At 51.8% G+C, this 16,411-nt stretch overlaps 1 protein-coding gene across 1 annotated transcript in view; it reads right to left on the reverse strand.

Moving 5' to 3' along the window:
• Window positions 1-1,998: 1,998 nt before the first annotated feature.
• Window positions 1,999-16,411, reverse strand: part of ZNRF3 (zinc and ring finger 3) — a 148,638-nt gene continuing 134,225 nt past the window's right edge. The window contains exons 3-9 of the mRNA XM_088019452.1: window positions 11,255-11,329; window positions 10,689-10,820; window positions 8,992-9,102; window positions 7,854-8,021; window positions 6,200-6,302; window positions 3,766-5,490; window positions 1,999-2,417 (exon numbers count right to left, since the gene is read on the reverse strand). Coding sequence (XP_087875578.1) covers window positions 2,377-2,417; window positions 3,766-5,490; window positions 6,200-6,302; window positions 7,854-8,021; window positions 8,992-9,102; window positions 10,689-10,820; window positions 11,255-11,329 — 2,355 coding nt within the window. The 3' untranslated portion in view covers window positions 1,999-2,376. The remainder of the gene's footprint in view (window positions 2,418-3,765; window positions 5,491-6,199; window positions 6,303-7,853; window positions 8,022-8,991; window positions 9,103-10,688; window positions 10,821-11,254; window positions 11,330-16,411) is intronic.

The raw sequence follows: 16,411 nt of genomic DNA on the forward strand, positions 1-16,411 counted from the left end.
CTGCCCTGTAAACTACAAAAATCTGTTTCTTTTGCCATCTGTAATTATTGCTCTTTCAAATGAAAATTGGACACATTTATTTTAATAAGCCCCGTGGAAGCCACATTATCTACTCATCTATTTATTGCTTAAGGCTGTTGAGGAGTAGTTTCCCAGACCAGGCTAAAGAAAGTCACTTTGGGGGTATGGTTTCAGACAAAGGAGAGAGAATATGCACTCAAAGGCATTAAAAACAAAGCAAAACAAAACAAAACAAAAAACACAAAACCACAAACAACAAAAATCTCAACAATGAGAAGCTGCTTTTTTTGCAGTTTATGTTAGAAGCCATCCCAACCCCCCTTCCCTAAAACCACGTAATGCAAGCTGTTGTCCTCAGCAGCTGCTACTCCTGGCCCGAGAAATAAAGGCGGCCCGGATCACATGTCGACAGCTTGGACGCTTCTCACACCCTCGCCAACAGGTGTGCTCTGCATAGACCCGGGGGGAGCAGCCCCCAAGGGACTGTACCTCAGAGGCTGGAGGACAAATCTCACCGCACTGAGTTCCTAAATGGCAAATGGCTCGATCATTTGATGCTGGAATTTCTGTCAAAGCCTGGCTAGAAGTAGGTAAATTTCCTCATCACAGGCTGGGTTTAAAAAAAAAAAAAAAAAGCAAAAAGGATTGGGATACAGTGAGATTCTCAGCCAAAAATATTCTGGTGTGGACCCTGGCCTGACTGGAGAGGGGTCATCACTGTCTTTGATGGCAACCCTGGGTGGTCTCTATTTCCCCACTATACGGGGGGGGGGGGGGCAAGGTGTGAGGTTCCTGTTCTGCAAATGAGCGGTTCAGATGACAATAAATGAATAAGATGAGTAAAAGTGACCAGAAGAGTTAGTGAACACAAGGGCTAATGGGTTTATTTTCTTTAAAAAAAAAAAAACAAAAAACAAAAAACAAAACTTTCTTAAGAACAAGAAGTACGTTCGACAAAAAGGACGATCCCTGATCTGAAATAGCTGTAAATAGATTCTCCCTTTTACAATGGAAACATCTTTAAAAAAAAAAATGGTTTGGGTTTTAAAACTCTCCCTCCCTCTTGGAAACAAGAACAGCAAAAGGCTGGAAAAATATACAAAAACCTACCCTTTGGGGCTAAACTAACTGATAGTCTCATGGAGAATCAATACATAATAGTGCACTAGTTAGAAAGGATAGTAGACATTTGCAGGCGAGATGAGCAACTTCAGCCATGAGGCAGAGGGCTGAATAACCCTGAAGCGGTGCTTCCAGAGGGAAATGGGATGGGAAATGTATCATTCAAACGGAGCTCGGTGCTGACCCTGTGGGGTCCCCAGGAAGGCAGCCCAAGGACACTGGCTGCGCCCACACGGACCCACGGGCGCAGGTGCGCTCTAGCGCCCTCTGTCCCTTCTCTGGGTTTACTGAGAGCACTTTCCACCCCCAGACACTAAGGCCGCAAAACTACATTCCTCCTGGGTGTCTGTCCCCACACACCCCTTCAAACCATTTCTGCAGCCAGTGGTAGGAAGCCCGACTTCAGGATCGTGAACTCTGTCCTTTTACCCAAGACGATGACCTGAAGGGACAGACTGAGGAACACTGGGCTGAATCGTCCCTGTCACCCTGGGGCTTGCGTAGCGATGGCTTGTCCCAGCTCCTCAGAGCGGCAGACCTTCCGCCCTATCCCTAGCTGTTCCTGTCAGCTGCCTACAGGTGTGGGCTGGAGAGGCACGGCTTCTGAGAAGACCCGAAACTTTGTACGTTGGGATTTGCCACAAGAAAGAAAGAGGCAGCATTGCATTGTTCCTCAGAGTTTGTACCCATATCAACTAGCTTTACTTCAAGTTTCTGGTTCATTTTCTAAGGCAGGTGTAGCCCTGAGCTTTTCAAAGGCCTGAGCTCCCTCCAGGGAGACAACAGTATCTACACATGATGTGGTTCAATTAATGCAGCAGTGATTTCTTTTTTTTTTTCAGCAAAAGTTGGCAGTTAGGGTTCTTTAAAATATATATTTAAATAACTTTTTACATTTACATATAATATCTTAAAAAACAAAGCACAGAACTCAATCCCACACACCTCAGAACCCCAAGCACACACACTTTACAAAACAGAATATACCATGTTATCAAAAGAGGCAAAAGACTCAGAGAATTTTGTCTGTTGGTTTGTTAATGGAGGGGTCGGGGCACTTTGCCACAGGTGGCTCACATTTTGGGTTGAGAAGGAGGGCTCTCTTTATTACCACTTTTGTGTGTTTATCAAAGCTAAAAAAAAATTTTTTTTTTCTTTTTTTTCTGAAGGAAGTCAGATCAGAGCTTGGAGTCTCCATACAGTCCCCATTTCCATGTAAGATTCCTTCTGAGCTCAGGCTCCCGTGCCGCCATCTGCTGGGGGAGATCTCTGTCCTAGAGAGAGAGACAAACCATCAAGGGGACAGAACTGGCACAACACACAGGGCCCAGGCAGGGGACTTGGGTGCCCATCCCCAGTGTCACAGGCTCTCAGGGAGTGACAGCTCCCAACACCAGACGGACCATGTATAGGGCACAGGGCTGAAGCAAAGCTCCTTTGCCGAGAGATCCTCAGGCTGTGCTGGAGGCACGGGTGCTTCCCAGCCAGCCAACCTGCCTCCCTCATCTGGAGATGCAGAGGCTTCTGGAAGCCCTGAGGTAGCAGGAAAACACAACATCCCGAAGATGAGCATCAGGTACTGCTGCAGGCACTGGGAAGAACAGAGAAGAAGACCCCTTCCCAGAGCCCACAGATCTCAGAACAAAGTAGCCTCAGATTGCCATAGCCTGGGAAGCGAAGAGAGGCTGTGATAGTGACCTTGGGCAGGGCTGGAGGGCGGGATTTCAGCGGAGAGCTGGAGAAGCGGCAGAGAAGTCTAGAAGCTGGGATGAACTTGGCTTGTTGGGGGTCCAGGACAGAGGCCACAGAAGGCTCAAGTGGCAAGGAGGTGAGTGAAGCAGGAGGTGGTCCGAGGAGAAGGCAGGGGGCAGATCATGCAGAATGGGGTGAGGAGTTTATATTTTTAAAATTTAGAGGTAGTGGCAAGTCACTGAAGGGTTTTCCAGTGTAAAGACATATATTTCAAAAAAGACCCTCGTGGCTCCCGTGCAGAACAGAAGGCTAAGAGCAGTGAGAGACCAGTCAGGCCACTGCCTTGGCTGAGGAGAGAGGAAACGGGACTGCCTGAGGAGACAGCAAGTGGGGATGCACGAGAGATAAATTAGGGATATACTTTGGAAGTGGAATGTGTCAAAGGTGCCGGACTATTTATTATTCGACACAAAATGTTTGGAAACTTTATAGCAACTTGATGAGGTCTGAATGGAATGAAAATTCTGGACTTGGATTCTGCAAGTCCTTTGCTAAGTCTCATTTTTCTGGGGATTCGATTTTCTGGACAAGGGGCAAAAAAACAAGCCCACGTGGTCCTCACAGGCAGGTTGGGAAGCCCAGGACACTGGAGTATGGAGGGCGGGGCGGGTTCCGGGAGAGTGCCGGGTCTGAGCCCAGCATCTGGGTGGGGAGCCTGGAGGAAGCGGGGCAGGGGCGGGGCACACAGGAGGAGGAATCTGAGAGTGCTGCAGTGGAAGACAGAGCAGGGCTGGGGTGGGGACTAACGCTTTGGAAGTCATCAGGTGCAGATGGCATTTAAAGTCAGGGGCACAGAGGAAGTCACTGAGAAAACCACCTTCAGAAAGAGGAGGAGCCCGACTCTGGCCTACTGTGCTCTCCGGTTCTCACCTGCAGCCTCAGTGGCGGGGGCACTGGACTCCTGAGTGTCCTGGGGGGGACCGGGAAAGCTGGCCCCGGCAGCCTCTACACCCTCTGGAGGGCAGCCGGGTGGAAGCGGAGCCCTGGCCTGGCAGCAAAGAACTGGTTCTTCTTCCTGGCTCGCTCCTAGGCCTCGGTGGGGCCGCAGGGCATCTGGGCCCAGTGTCCCACCCCAGGGCCCGAGGCCATGGGTCCCTTGGCAGTCCGAGGGCAGGCCCAAGTCACAGTCCACATCCTCCGGAATGATGGGGATGCGCCGGCTCAGGTCCCGGGCCCCCGGGGGGCAGCCGGGCGGGGGCTCCTGGGCGAGCGTGTACTGCACGCTCACCGAGCAGTCCTCGGCGTAGCAGCCACTGCCCCCTCCGCTGGCGCGGGCCACCTGCTTCTCTTCATAGAAGCAGCAGGGCAGGCCCTCACACTTCACCCCTTCTGTCCTGGGCAAACGGTCTGGGTGAAGGCCGTGCAGGCCCTGGGCGCTCCCCGGCTGCGCCTCCCCACCCGTGGGGCCCAGGAACGACGTGCTGCCCCCCGCCACTGCGACGCTGGGCTCCAGTGTGGAGGGCTGGGGCTCGCAGCAGCAGGCACAGGACAGCCCTTCGCGGGCCCCCTTCCAGGTCCTCCTGAGGTCTGGGGCAGCCCCGGGAGAAGCCTCGAGCCCCACTTCTGAGGTAGAGCTAGCGGGCCCCCTGTGCTCCAGGGAGGAGCTGCTGCTGTAGTTCATGTCCAGGCTGCAGGTGGACAGCTGGTCCCCCGAGGGCGAGGCAGGCCCGAGCCAAGGTTCTCCCCGCCCAGCACCTTGACTGTGGGCCGCCGGGAGCTCCTCGGGCGGCCCCCGGGCCGAGCCGCCCGCGCCCCCCACCTCGCTGGCGCGACAGGGGCTCCGGCTGCGGTAGATGAAGGGGTCATAGTCGCTGCTGAGGGAGCTGCGGAAGGTGGAGCAGCTCCCGTACACGCCCTGGTTGCTGACCTCGGTGCAGTCCAGCACGGAGTCGCTGGAGGAGCAGTGGCACTGGCCGGAGCTGCTGCTGCTGTCGCTGCCCGGGCAGTCGGCCAGGTAGCCGCTGCAGGCCGAGCGGTGGCCGTGGTAGCAGCTGAAGCTCGATGTGCTGCCGCTCTCCAGGCGGGACGGCGGCGCCACGTGCACCACGGTGGGGAAGAGCAGGCCGCCGCCGCTGCCGCCGCTGCCGCCGCTGCCACCGCCGCCGCTCGGGGGAAAGGCACGGGCCGGGCCCCTGGGAGCGAGGCTGGCCGGGGCCTGGCCCTCCGGCTCGGGGTAGCTGAGGCCCCGGAAGTAGTAGTGCTGGTACATGGTCTCGTACTGGGAGAAGCAAGCTGCCTTGGAGAAGCTGCGGCCGCTGAACTTGGGCCTGCGGAAGGGGTGGGCCGGGGAGTAGGCCCGGTGCTCCAGGCCGCAGCGGTGAGGGGCCAGGGCGGGGTCCAGGTGGAGGGGCGGGTAGCCGCGGATGTAGCTGGGGGTCTGCGGCGAATAGAGGCCCTGCTCTGCGTGCCGGTCCACGGTCAGCAGAGTGACGGGGTTGCCGTGGGAGTCCATGCTTGTGCGGGTAGGGTAGGCGGGGATGGCGTTGGTCCTGTGCACGCGGCCGGGGTAGTGCACCGGCAAGATCACCCTCTGCTGCCGGCTGCGCGCGAGGTTGCTGCTCTCCACGCACACGGCGCTCGGGTTTCCCTTTTGCTCTGGGGAGAGGTGGGGGGACAAAGTCAGCGGGGCTGAGGCCGGAGGGGTGAACGAGGGCAGAGAGCGAAGCAGTGGGCTCGGCCACGCGCCCACGTGCCGCATCTCGGGACCCGGGCCCCGGCTAGGCCGTCACCAGACCTGGCCACGGCAGCAGAGGCTGAGCCACCCCTCCGGCTGCGGGGCGGCCACACCTGTAAGGGCCCACCTCCCGCCTCCCCTGGGCTCAGCCTCACAAAGACGCCAAGGGAGTTTGCAGACAGCAGCAAAGAGACCAAGATGAAAGGCACTTTCCCTCCCGGAGAAACAGCTATCTGGAGTCCGGCCTGCATCCCGGCCCCTCATCTGGTACGACCGGGACGCAGGAGCAGCACCACAACCCCGCCACCTCGTGCTCGTCTCTCGGGGCACCGGAACGACCCCACAGTACTGGGCACGGAGCGTCATCACTGTCGTTCCTGCCGAAGCGAGTATGGGCCTCAAGGCCTGCAGAGGCCAGCCACCTTGCTCAAGGACAGGAAGCTGGCTCTTGGGAAAGCCAGAATGTGAACTCAGGCCAGGCTCTCCCGAGGGTTTGGAGGCTGCCTCCCCACACCTCCAGGTCCGGAGGGCAGTGCTCGCTCACCAGTCTGTAGCATGTGCCACACACCTGCTAGGCACTCAGTAGGGACAGCGACTCTTGCCGCAACAACGGAGGCAGGTGACAATTACCTATGATGTTGTGCCGACAGTGAGGGCAGGTGTGGTGCTGCAGCAGCCAGGGGTCCACACACTTCCTGTGAAAGCGGTGAGTACAGGGGATAACCCGCAGCTCCTGGGAAGGGAGAGAGGACACACAGCCTGAAGGCAGGGCCCAGGCAGTCAGGAGTCCTGCCTTCAGCCCCGCACGTGCTTCTTCCTGAGGAGTCCAGCATGGCCCAAGAAACCCTGTTCATCATGCCAATACCAGCGGCTTCCTCCTCACCCACCTCCCGGTCTCTAGCTACAGGTGGACACGATTCCCTGAGTCAGCACCCACGTCTGGCTTCTAGGGAGAAGCCCCAACCACAGTCCTCGGCGTTCAGGAAGGAAGCACACAGAAGCCGGCTCCCTTCTTGTTGCCAGAGGAAGGCATTCACATTCATGCCACACACAAGGGAAGACCAAAGCCAAGAGCTTCTGCAGCCCTGGGCGTGTGCAGACAAGGCTAGGTACCCCCCAAGACCTTATGTATCTCTGGGATGGTGGCTCCCTCCAGGCCTTCCAACTGGGGATGAGCAGAAAGGAAGATGCCTGGGACTTGGAAAAAAAAGCTCTCCTGTCCTCTCCTTTGCTGGATCGTGAATACTCACCTGAGGGAACATGGCTTATAACACAGCAGCCGATGCAGACAGGAGGTGATGGAGTTTTCTGAGGCACAACCACCTCTGGAGTTCCTGAGCCAAAGCACCCTCTCTCCCCCCACCAAGTGTGCTAGTGTTACTCTGTTTTTCCATTCTCTGACCAGCTCAATACAATAATGCTCAAACTAATACCTAATGTTGTTCCTGACCGTGGGAGAGTTCTACCTGTATTTTCTTGTGTAACCTTCGTGATCACCTGAAGCACATGTCAGTCTTGGGCCCATGTCCCAAGCGTAGGCACAGAGAATGAAGTCACTTGCCCAAGATCACAAAGCTAGAACCTGCCTGGGCCAGGACTGGAATATAGGCAGTCTGCACCTAAAGACCATTCAAGACTCTCTTAATTTAAAGACCTCTGCAAAAACTCATTTTCACCCCATAGTCCATACGGTAGTGGAACGCTTTCATTAAAGGGGCATCGAATGCCTGCAACTGATTCTTACGTGGTTTGCTCCCCACTCCCCAAAACGTGTGTGTACGCACGTCTCTGTCTGCGAGGAGACTGAGCAAACGCGGCACTATGTTAGCAAAAGGTGATCTGTGGGCGAATGACACATCATTCACTGTGTATGACTCCTGCAGCTTTCCTGAAGGTCTGACATTTTTAGGATAAAAAGCTAGAAGAAAAAAGGGGGCCATCACATTCCCCTGTCTCCTAAGTAAAAACACCCAGCATCCCACGTGGCTTTGCAGGAGACGCTTGCTTTGAGTCAAGTGTCCGTTTTCAGAAGAGTGATTCTAAAGTTAAGTCAATAAGTGTACCATATACTCCTGATCAACTTCTGAAATGACGTGGGTAGAAGGTGGGCCCCCTGGAGAGAGTGTCTCTGCGTTAAGGCCACCCACTTCTCAGGGCGAGCAGCAGTTAGGATGTCCCCGGCCACCCCCGTGAGACCTGGGGCCCTGTCCTTCCAGGTCGTGTGCGCCTCTGCTGACCTGTCCACCTCCTCCCCAGCCAGGACGGGCCCTGTGTCTGTCCGTACCTCTCCGTCGATGTACTTCTCCAGGCAGATGGCACAGTCGGATGTGGAGCTGCTGCTGAGCGTGTCCAGCGCCCCACAGCTCCCCTCCCGGCGCCCCTTGCTCTTGGAGTTGAACTTCCTGGTTTCCATCTTCTGTAGAGCTTGGATAGCCAGCCTGTTCATGGAATTCTGTGTGGCGGAATGTGGTCCAGGTTAGGGCCCAAGACGTACTAACTGGGAGTCACCCCTAGAGCCACGGGGATGGCCACAGCGCTTGTCCTCTATCGGACCAGAACAGGTTTCTGAGAGAGCACTCGACACTCAGAATGCCACAGCACAGGCTTTCCAGACTTCTGAGGGTCAGCGACCTGGACCCAGAGTTCTCCTAAATGGCAGTCCCAGCACAGGTCGACTTCAATTAGTTGGTCGGACTCTGCAAGACCCTGAGTTATTTGCCTGCTCTATGCCTCGGGTTCCTCCTCTTTACACAGAAGAAAGTTCCAAGGGCAAATGAGACAACGTGCCCGGGTGCTGGCCAAACACAGCCACTGTTCTGTTGGGCTGATGATGGCCACTCACTTGGTGAGCAGTGGGCGATCCTCTCGACAGATTGCCTGTCAGCGTCCACTGTGTCTCCTGAGAGGTCACACTACACAGGGCACATCTAGATTCCTGCTTACCCTCGCCATCAACTTCTGCCCCCAAATCCTGCCCTCCTACGAGCATGGTGATGTGCCACTGGGGCACGAAAGGGGCTACTCTGTTTACTGGGAATTGTCCGGAGAGCTTGGAAGATGCAGCTTCTGGCTCAGCAGGTCTGGGGTATGGCTTGAGAGTCTGCATTTCTACCAAGCTCCCAGGGGATGCTGCTGGTGCCCAGGTCATATCTGAGGAGCAAGGCTCTAGGGCTCCGCGTGAACATTTAGACATTTTGTGAGAAAACCCCCTAGCTGGAAGCCCTCCCAATGCTCGGCCTTTGTGGTTCTGGCCCTTTTGGAACAGAGAAGACATAGGGTGATAAGCTTTGCTCCCATTTTCCTCCATCTCTGCCACTCCCAGGTCACCGGGACCAGGCTGTGGAGCTCAGGCCCCCACCCTGGTTTCCAGGAGTGACAGGGCAGTGGGGTACCTGTGCTGGCAGGCTGCTCCGAGGTATTACCTGACTGCGCCGCTGCTTCAGCTTGATTTTGACAAGGAGGATGAGGCAGACCAAGGAGACCACGACGAAGAACGCCAGGAAAATCCCCATGTCGAAGTACTCAGTGGGTTGCTGGAACAGAACACAGACATGGTGAGTCACAGGTCTCTTTAGCCTGGGGATCGGCACACAGGTTGTGTCAGCCCGGGTTGGGATAAGGTGGGGGCAGCTCGGGTGTGTCTCTCCCCTCGCCTGCAGACAACACCTCGGTTCTGCTAACGTGCACACGTGCTGTGCTCTCCGGGCCCAGGCAGCCCCCCAATGGTGTGGCTAGGGGGAAGCCTGCTGCAGTCTCGGCCGGGCCTCCCCCCGGCCAAGAGCACATGCATCAGAACGCCTAGCTCCCCGTGGACGAGCGCAAAGTTTGCTGTAACTGGCATGAGAGGCCCATCCAAACGAACACAAATACCATATTTATGGGACAAAGGAGTGAGTGTCATGTTTTGAGGGAACACTGATTACTAACCATGTAATTAATGGTTTACAACAACTCAGAAAATTGTATACTGCTTCCACTACAATGAGTCACATTTACCGAAGCACTCTTTTTTCCTTTAAAAAGAAGCCAGCAAAGGCAGTTCTTCTGCAAATCCCTTCTACTTTGAGTTCTTATCTTTTCCTCAGGACACACTGCCTCCAAAAATCTTGAAGCCACCTCATCTAGGATATGCGGTTAGCCAAGAGGAATAGAGTTTTGCTAATAGAATGCTGTGGGTATCTAGATATTTTGTGTGTGCAAAAGAATCATCCTATATGTGAATATTTGTGATAAGGAAATAAACCACACATATATATAAAACCTGCCCCAGGTTCCCAGAACCTTCAGGCTGAGGTTTGGGCAGAAGATGCCAGTTAAGAGTCAATGGCCAGCAGTGTCCCTTTGATACGCTCAAGAGAAGCCTCAATGCTATTCATCAACCACCTACAAGGCATAAACTTCAATCCTAGTTGAAAGCTAAGTGCTCCAGATTCAAATATAAGTTAGGGGTTTTCAATAATGCAATTTACCCTCCGGGAAAAAGGAAGTACAGGCCTTTTTCTCTAGTCTGGGACAAACGGAAGGAGGGGGACACAGGAAGCCGGGTACTCCTTCCTTCACTCCTCCTCAGCCTTTCAGAGGGAGGCAGGACAGAAGAGAAAGGACAGGGGGCTACCAAGAGGGAATGCCGGGTGGAAGAGACTAGAGACACTTTAGCACAAAATCATCTATTTCTGGAAGGTCTTTTCGAATCCTCTCTAAAGGAACACATGGGTGGGGGTTGCCTGGCTGGCTCAGTCAGTTAAACGTCTGACTCTTGATTTTGGCTCAGGTCATGATCTCAGGATAGTGAGATCGAGCTCCGCATCAGGCTCTGTGCTCAGTGCAGAGTCTGCTTGGGACTCTCTCTCTCCCTCTGACCCCCCCCCCCCATTCGTGCGCACTCTCTGTCTCTCTCTCAAATAAATAAGTAAAATCTTAAAAGAGAAAGAAACATGGGTAACATTTGTCCTTCGCCTCCAGCCTTACGTCTGATCTAAACTGTAGGAACCTAGGCTGTTATCACCATTTTACACAGTAAGAAGACAGAAACAAAAGCCCAAAGCCCAGAGGGAATAAAGGCACAGGGAGCAGCAGAGAGGGTGCCGGTTGAGGCTGGCCAGGGCCGACAGAGGCTCACTCGAGGGGGGCGGTGCTGAATCCTTGCTCGAGCTACTTTCTGCTTGTTGACAATGTTCATCAGCTTGATGGCATCTGCACCCTTCACGTACACCACTGGCCTCTTGAGCGGGTCTTCTGAGCCCTGGTTTAGCTGAGGAAGAAAAGACAGTTCTGGTTAAAAGACGCTCTTGCTTTAAGAATCAAGAGAGAGGGAGAGAGGTTGAAGGAAAAGAACAGCAAATACCATTTGAAAATCCTCAAAGTCCTCAAGTGTTATAGCCTTGGAGCTTCTGAAGGACAAGGCAGAGAATGATGCTTGTTTTAGGACGGACTGGGCAGGCTGAAGGCCCAAAAGGGTCTTTGAAAATGCCCGCCCCCACCAACCACCAACTTCCTGGCTCTTCACGCCTACTTAATACCCTTGCCTCGGAGTAGGAATGATGTCTAAACATGGGTTTCTAGTGTCAGCAGACAAGTGCCGAGCCCCGAGGTGAGGGGGACGCCCCTGTGACAAGCCCAGCTAACTAACAGTGCTTCTCTGGGGGGGGGGGGGGACGGCCACGCCGCATGCCCCACGTGGTTTACCTGGTCAATAGCTTCTGGGTTTTCCGACACATCAAAGATGACTGCAGTGGCTCCCCGCTGCACCGCCCGCTTGGCCTGGCAGAATTAAAAAGAACAGGTTGGCACTCTTGGTCCTCTTACCTTGCCAAAGCTGGCCTTGGAAATCAGACCTGTATTTGAATGCAGAATCTGACAGTCACCAACTTCCATGACTCTGGGCAAGTTACTAACTTCCCGAAGCCTCAACTTTCCCATCTGTAAGAAAAGCGACAATGCCACCTACATTGTACGGCTAATCTGAGAACGAGACGAGTCAGAATAGGTGAAAATTAGTAACTGGGTACTCGATTAATCTTTGTCTCCCTGTCCGGCCAAACATTAAAAACACATCCACAACCTGCCCAGTCAGCACGAAGGTATTGGTTTCAGTATTTTCTGCTATGAACACAGAGCCCCTGGCAACCAAAGTAAATGCCTTTGCTGCTTCTCTTGTGGTCCTTCTTCCTTCCCATGTCAGCCAGGACTGCAGTTAGAACAGCACACCCAATATTTCCAAAGGAATCTCAAAATGGTCAATTTTAATAACTGACATAAGCTGAAGACCTTTGGAGATGCTGTCAGCTATGAAAAAAAAAATTGTAAATGGGGATTTAGAGCAGTTGGCTGCCAAACCTGGCTACACATCAAAAACCACTTGGGAAGTTTGTAAAGCAGATTTCCTGGCTCAAACCACAGAGACTGATTCAGCAGGGCTGGAGTAAGGCCCAGGAAACGGAGTTCTGGAAGTTTTCTGAGGGATTCAGATGATTCAACCACTTGGGGGACTCTGGATCAGAGAGCTGAGATGAGAATGTTTTAGGAACAAATGTAAAGTGGTGGCATTCTGTTTTGAGGGAGGAATCTTTTCTATCCCAGCGAACCTTCTAATTTCATGTCCAGCTAAGCACACAACAGGATGAAAGCTGTGGAAGAACAAGACATAAGACATAACCCTTGCTTTTAGGAACCTAAATTTTATTAGAGAAGTAAGATACCTCTAAGGTGGGGGAAAAACAACAAAAAAATAAAACATCAAACCTCCTATAAGTTGGGCAAATAATGGCTGGTGTTCAGAGATCAACTCTATGGCCAGAATGTGTGACAAAGAATAAAATTTGAATTGAAGGCATTCCTACGGAGGAAATAATCACTACGGGGATGCAGCATAAGAAGGCAACACTGAACCTAAGGAGATGTGAAAGTGGCTGGACCAATGGCTTCACAGGCCCACTAGAGGGCAGTCTTATCCCACAGCTTTTACCAGACCAGTCCCTGCACCGTGTACCAAAGACGCAGAACTGTGAAATCCTCTGGATACTGCAAAGTCCCCAGCAACTTAACGAGCCCGGGGAGCCCTGTGTGCTGTGCTGCAGAAGCTGTCCTTCTTCCCCTGGGACTCTTTCTTGTTGAACTGAGACTCAATTTCAAGTCGCTTCTACCGCTTGTCCATCCCACCCCACTGCCTCACCAGCAAGCTGCAGTCGGGAGTGACAAGTTGCCAATCGTGGGCAAGTCACTGAATCTGAGTCCCAGTCTCAGTTTCCCCACCTGTAAGAGGAGGAGGAAGCCTGTTATGACCACTAGGGTCCCTTCCAGTTCCCAATCTTGGCCACTCAATGGAGAGGCACGGCACTGTCCAGAGCAGTGAAGAAAGAGCCACAGTGGCCCTATTACCCACCTCCAGCGGGAGAGGACATGATGGCCCAGTGAGAAAGTTTGAGGCCAGGGGGTGTCACCTTGCTCCAAAAGGCTCTTAGGGGCACAGACTCCCTTGCCTGAGGCCAACAGCCCGTGGGCCCCAGAGTTAATAAGAAATAGGCGCTGTGTCTTCTACTCAGGTGAAACCATAGTCTTCACAAATTTTCCCTAGATACAGAAGGGCCCCAAGGAACAGCACTGAAAACAGGTAATAAACAGGACCTCTTGTTCCTTTATTTGGCTTTCATTCCACCATCAAGCGTATCAACCAGCACCTGAGGGAACTGTGCATTCAGATCCCTCTGGATCAGGAGCACTGAGCACCTCCCGCTTTGATGCTGGAGCACCTGGAGAGCCTGATGGCCCCAGATGAAAGGCAGGACCTGGGGTAGTGTGGTCTTCAGCCATGTGGCTGGTCACACTTCCAGGCTTCCCATCTCCAAAGGAACGTGGAGGTCTCAAGGATCTGGAGGTGAGGCATGACCCATCCGGGACAGGCACTTTTTCTTTTTTTTAAAAATTTTTTATTGTTATGTTAATCACCATACATTACATCATTAGTTTTTGATGTAGTGTTCCATGATTCATTGTTTGTGCATAACACCCAGTGCTCCACGCAGAATGTGCCCTCTTTAATACCCATCACCAGGCTAACCCATCCCCCCACCCCCTCCCCTCTAGAACCCTCAGTTTGTTTTTCAGAGTCCATCGTCTCTCATGGTTCGTCTCCCCCTCCGACTTACTCCCCTTAATTAAAAGGCATTTTAAACAAAACCTAGGATGGTTGAAGGGTCTCTCCTGGTTTCTATAGTAAAAACAGCAGGCCAAGAATAAGGTGCTTAAAACCCACTTACCGCCCCCATTTAATGGACTCATACACAACCAGGCTAATACACAGGGTCCAAGTACAAATATTTTGTTTGAGAAAATGAGAATTCTCACAGTTGACTTACTTTAAAAAATTAATGGAAGCTGCTATTAAAATAAGGTTGTTATTTCCTGTCCATACCAGGACTAGACAGGAGGGGAGTCAACCCAGGGTCCTGTTGAGAACTGGCCTGTCAGGAGCCAACCCAGGATTTAAAATAGACCATGAATAATCCAGATTTAGAAAATGACACCTTTATTATACTATGCCCAAAGCGAATTAAAAAACATAGAACACTACTTGGTCACACTTTCCCCCTCACCTCACATTTTCAGTTTAAAAATAGACGAGGCATACTCCTGAACCAATCTCCACATCTGAGATCATTTCATCGTTTTACCTAGTTAAGCTTGGGCCCAAATCTTGTTTCTTGTTTCTTTTAAGTAGGCTCCCCGCCCAGTGTGGAGCCCAACAAAGCGCTTGAACTCACAACTCTGAGATCAAGACCTGAGCTGAGATCAAGAGTCCGACGCTTAACTGACTGAGGCACCCAGGCGCCCTCCCCCCACCCTGCCCCTAAATACGGATTCAAAGCAAATCTAAACCATAGATTGGGAGGTTACAGAGTTGGGAGATTAGTGGTCTTGTGATCATCAGAAACCCTATCTTTCCGAAGTCACAAAAGTCTCAAGATAAGGCTGTTTCAAAGAAAGAATGGAAAAGATGCAGCCTGGGGGATGAGGCTAGATGAAGGTCACGGGTAAGCTGGGCCACAGTTGCGGAGGGCAGTTACCCTTGAACTGTGTGTAGAAAGAAGGGCGTGAGAAGGGTGTGAAGAGCAGAAAACAGGTGGCAAGTCTTGGGAAGGCCTCCTCAAAGCAGCCCAAGGCCCTCCCTGCCTTTCCTGCCCTCTGCATGCCTGCCCCCCAACCTTCATCACCTCTGCTGCCTCAGTCAGGCAAGGGCAGGTGGACAGGTCGACACCAGCCAGCAGGTGACTGGAAGCCCAGTGGTAGACTACGGAACAAAAGGTTGTCATGGTCCTTTATTCACCTTTCTGGGGCTGCAAGACCCAAGGCTAGCCAATGTCCATAGCCACTGACATAAGTATCAAAAGTGCAAACATCTGCACACTTAGATTTCCCAAAGTACAAAATTTCAAGCCCCAGGAGACAGGGTCCTACTGTGGTTGGCACTTACCTCAATGCAAGTCTCCTACGGTTATTCCATAAACGTTTATTCTGTGGTCTGCCTGGGACCATACTCTTGGGTTGCTGCTCCCTGAACGTGGATGTGTTTTCCCAGAAGGAAAGCGCTTCTATCCCTATGTTTGAGTCTCGAATTTCCAGAAGGGAATGAGGCATTCTGATGAGAATAGTCCCACCACCACCTTGTGGGTGGGAGAAGTCAAAGCCTCCCGTTTGCTTCACTTTCAATTAAATTCTGAAATTCCAATCAGGAATGGATCTGGCGCTCTCCCCAGCATGTGCAAGTTACACCCAGACTTGGTAACTCCCAGCAGCCCCCGGGCATAGACTCCTTTTTCACCCTTGTTTATCTGTTTGTCTAGCGCGGCATGTGGTGGCCCTAGCGCCTAATATTTATTGCAGGAAATCTTTGACAGAATACCATCTTAATCGGAGATAACCCAAAAGATGACTAAAAGTCTCCTTTGTCCCAAACTCCTGACCATATGATAACCAAGGAAGTTGGATTGTTAGTGCTGATATGAAGACCTGTGTCTTCAACCTCTTATAGGAAGTTTTGACATATGGAGGCTCCAAACAGACTTTTTTTTTCATTTTGGTTTTGTTTTGTTTTGTTTTACACTTATCATAAGCTTCCAATAAGTCATTAAAATTCCTTATAGACACCTTTAAGGCTGTGAAATATCCATTCACATACTCTACTCACTCATGTATTTTTGTTATTTGAACTATTCCAGTTTTTTACTATAATAATGCTACACTGAACAAATTGTGGCTTACCTTCCAATTTCCTTAGGAGGGCCAAAGAATATGAAGATAATCGTTAAGAGTCATAATACAATCCACTTAATGCCCCTCTTTATAAACCCACTCAACTCTTATCTGTAATGACAAAATAGGATGGCGCAGATATTACAAGACAAATTTGTCAACACATTTAACTTCTGGGTAAAGTGACCTGTGGTGAGCTGGCTAGGAGAAGGAAGTCAGTTTGAGAGTAACTCTTCGCATATGCTTCATATGCAGAAAGATACTCCAGTGTGAAGTACCATGTGTTGATCATACCTACTGATTCTTCAAGGTCAAATTCATGTGACTCCCCACCCATAAGATTGATAAGTTCTTCTCTATAGCCTAAAGCAGCTCTTATCCCTCTCTGGGCCCGAATATTTCTAAGGATTTCTCTTCCGCTGCTTACCACTTTCTATGATGCATTTTCCCCTCAACACCATCTTTCATGTTTTTGCTATTCATAAAAGTAAAATGTGCTTAATGTGAATACTTTTAAATAATTCAGAAACTGAAAGTGGGGCGCCTGGGTGGCTCAGTTGGTTAAGCAACTGCCTTCGGCTCAGGTCATGATCC

The sequence above is a fragment of the Eumetopias jubatus genome, unplaced genomic scaffold (genome assembly GCF_037043125.1).
Source record: "Eumetopias jubatus isolate StellerSeaLion01/CBP00866 unplaced genomic scaffold, mEumJub1_p1.0 scaffold_16, whole genome shotgun sequence".
Lineage (NCBI taxonomy): Eukaryota > Metazoa > Chordata > Mammalia > Carnivora > Otariidae > Eumetopias > Eumetopias jubatus.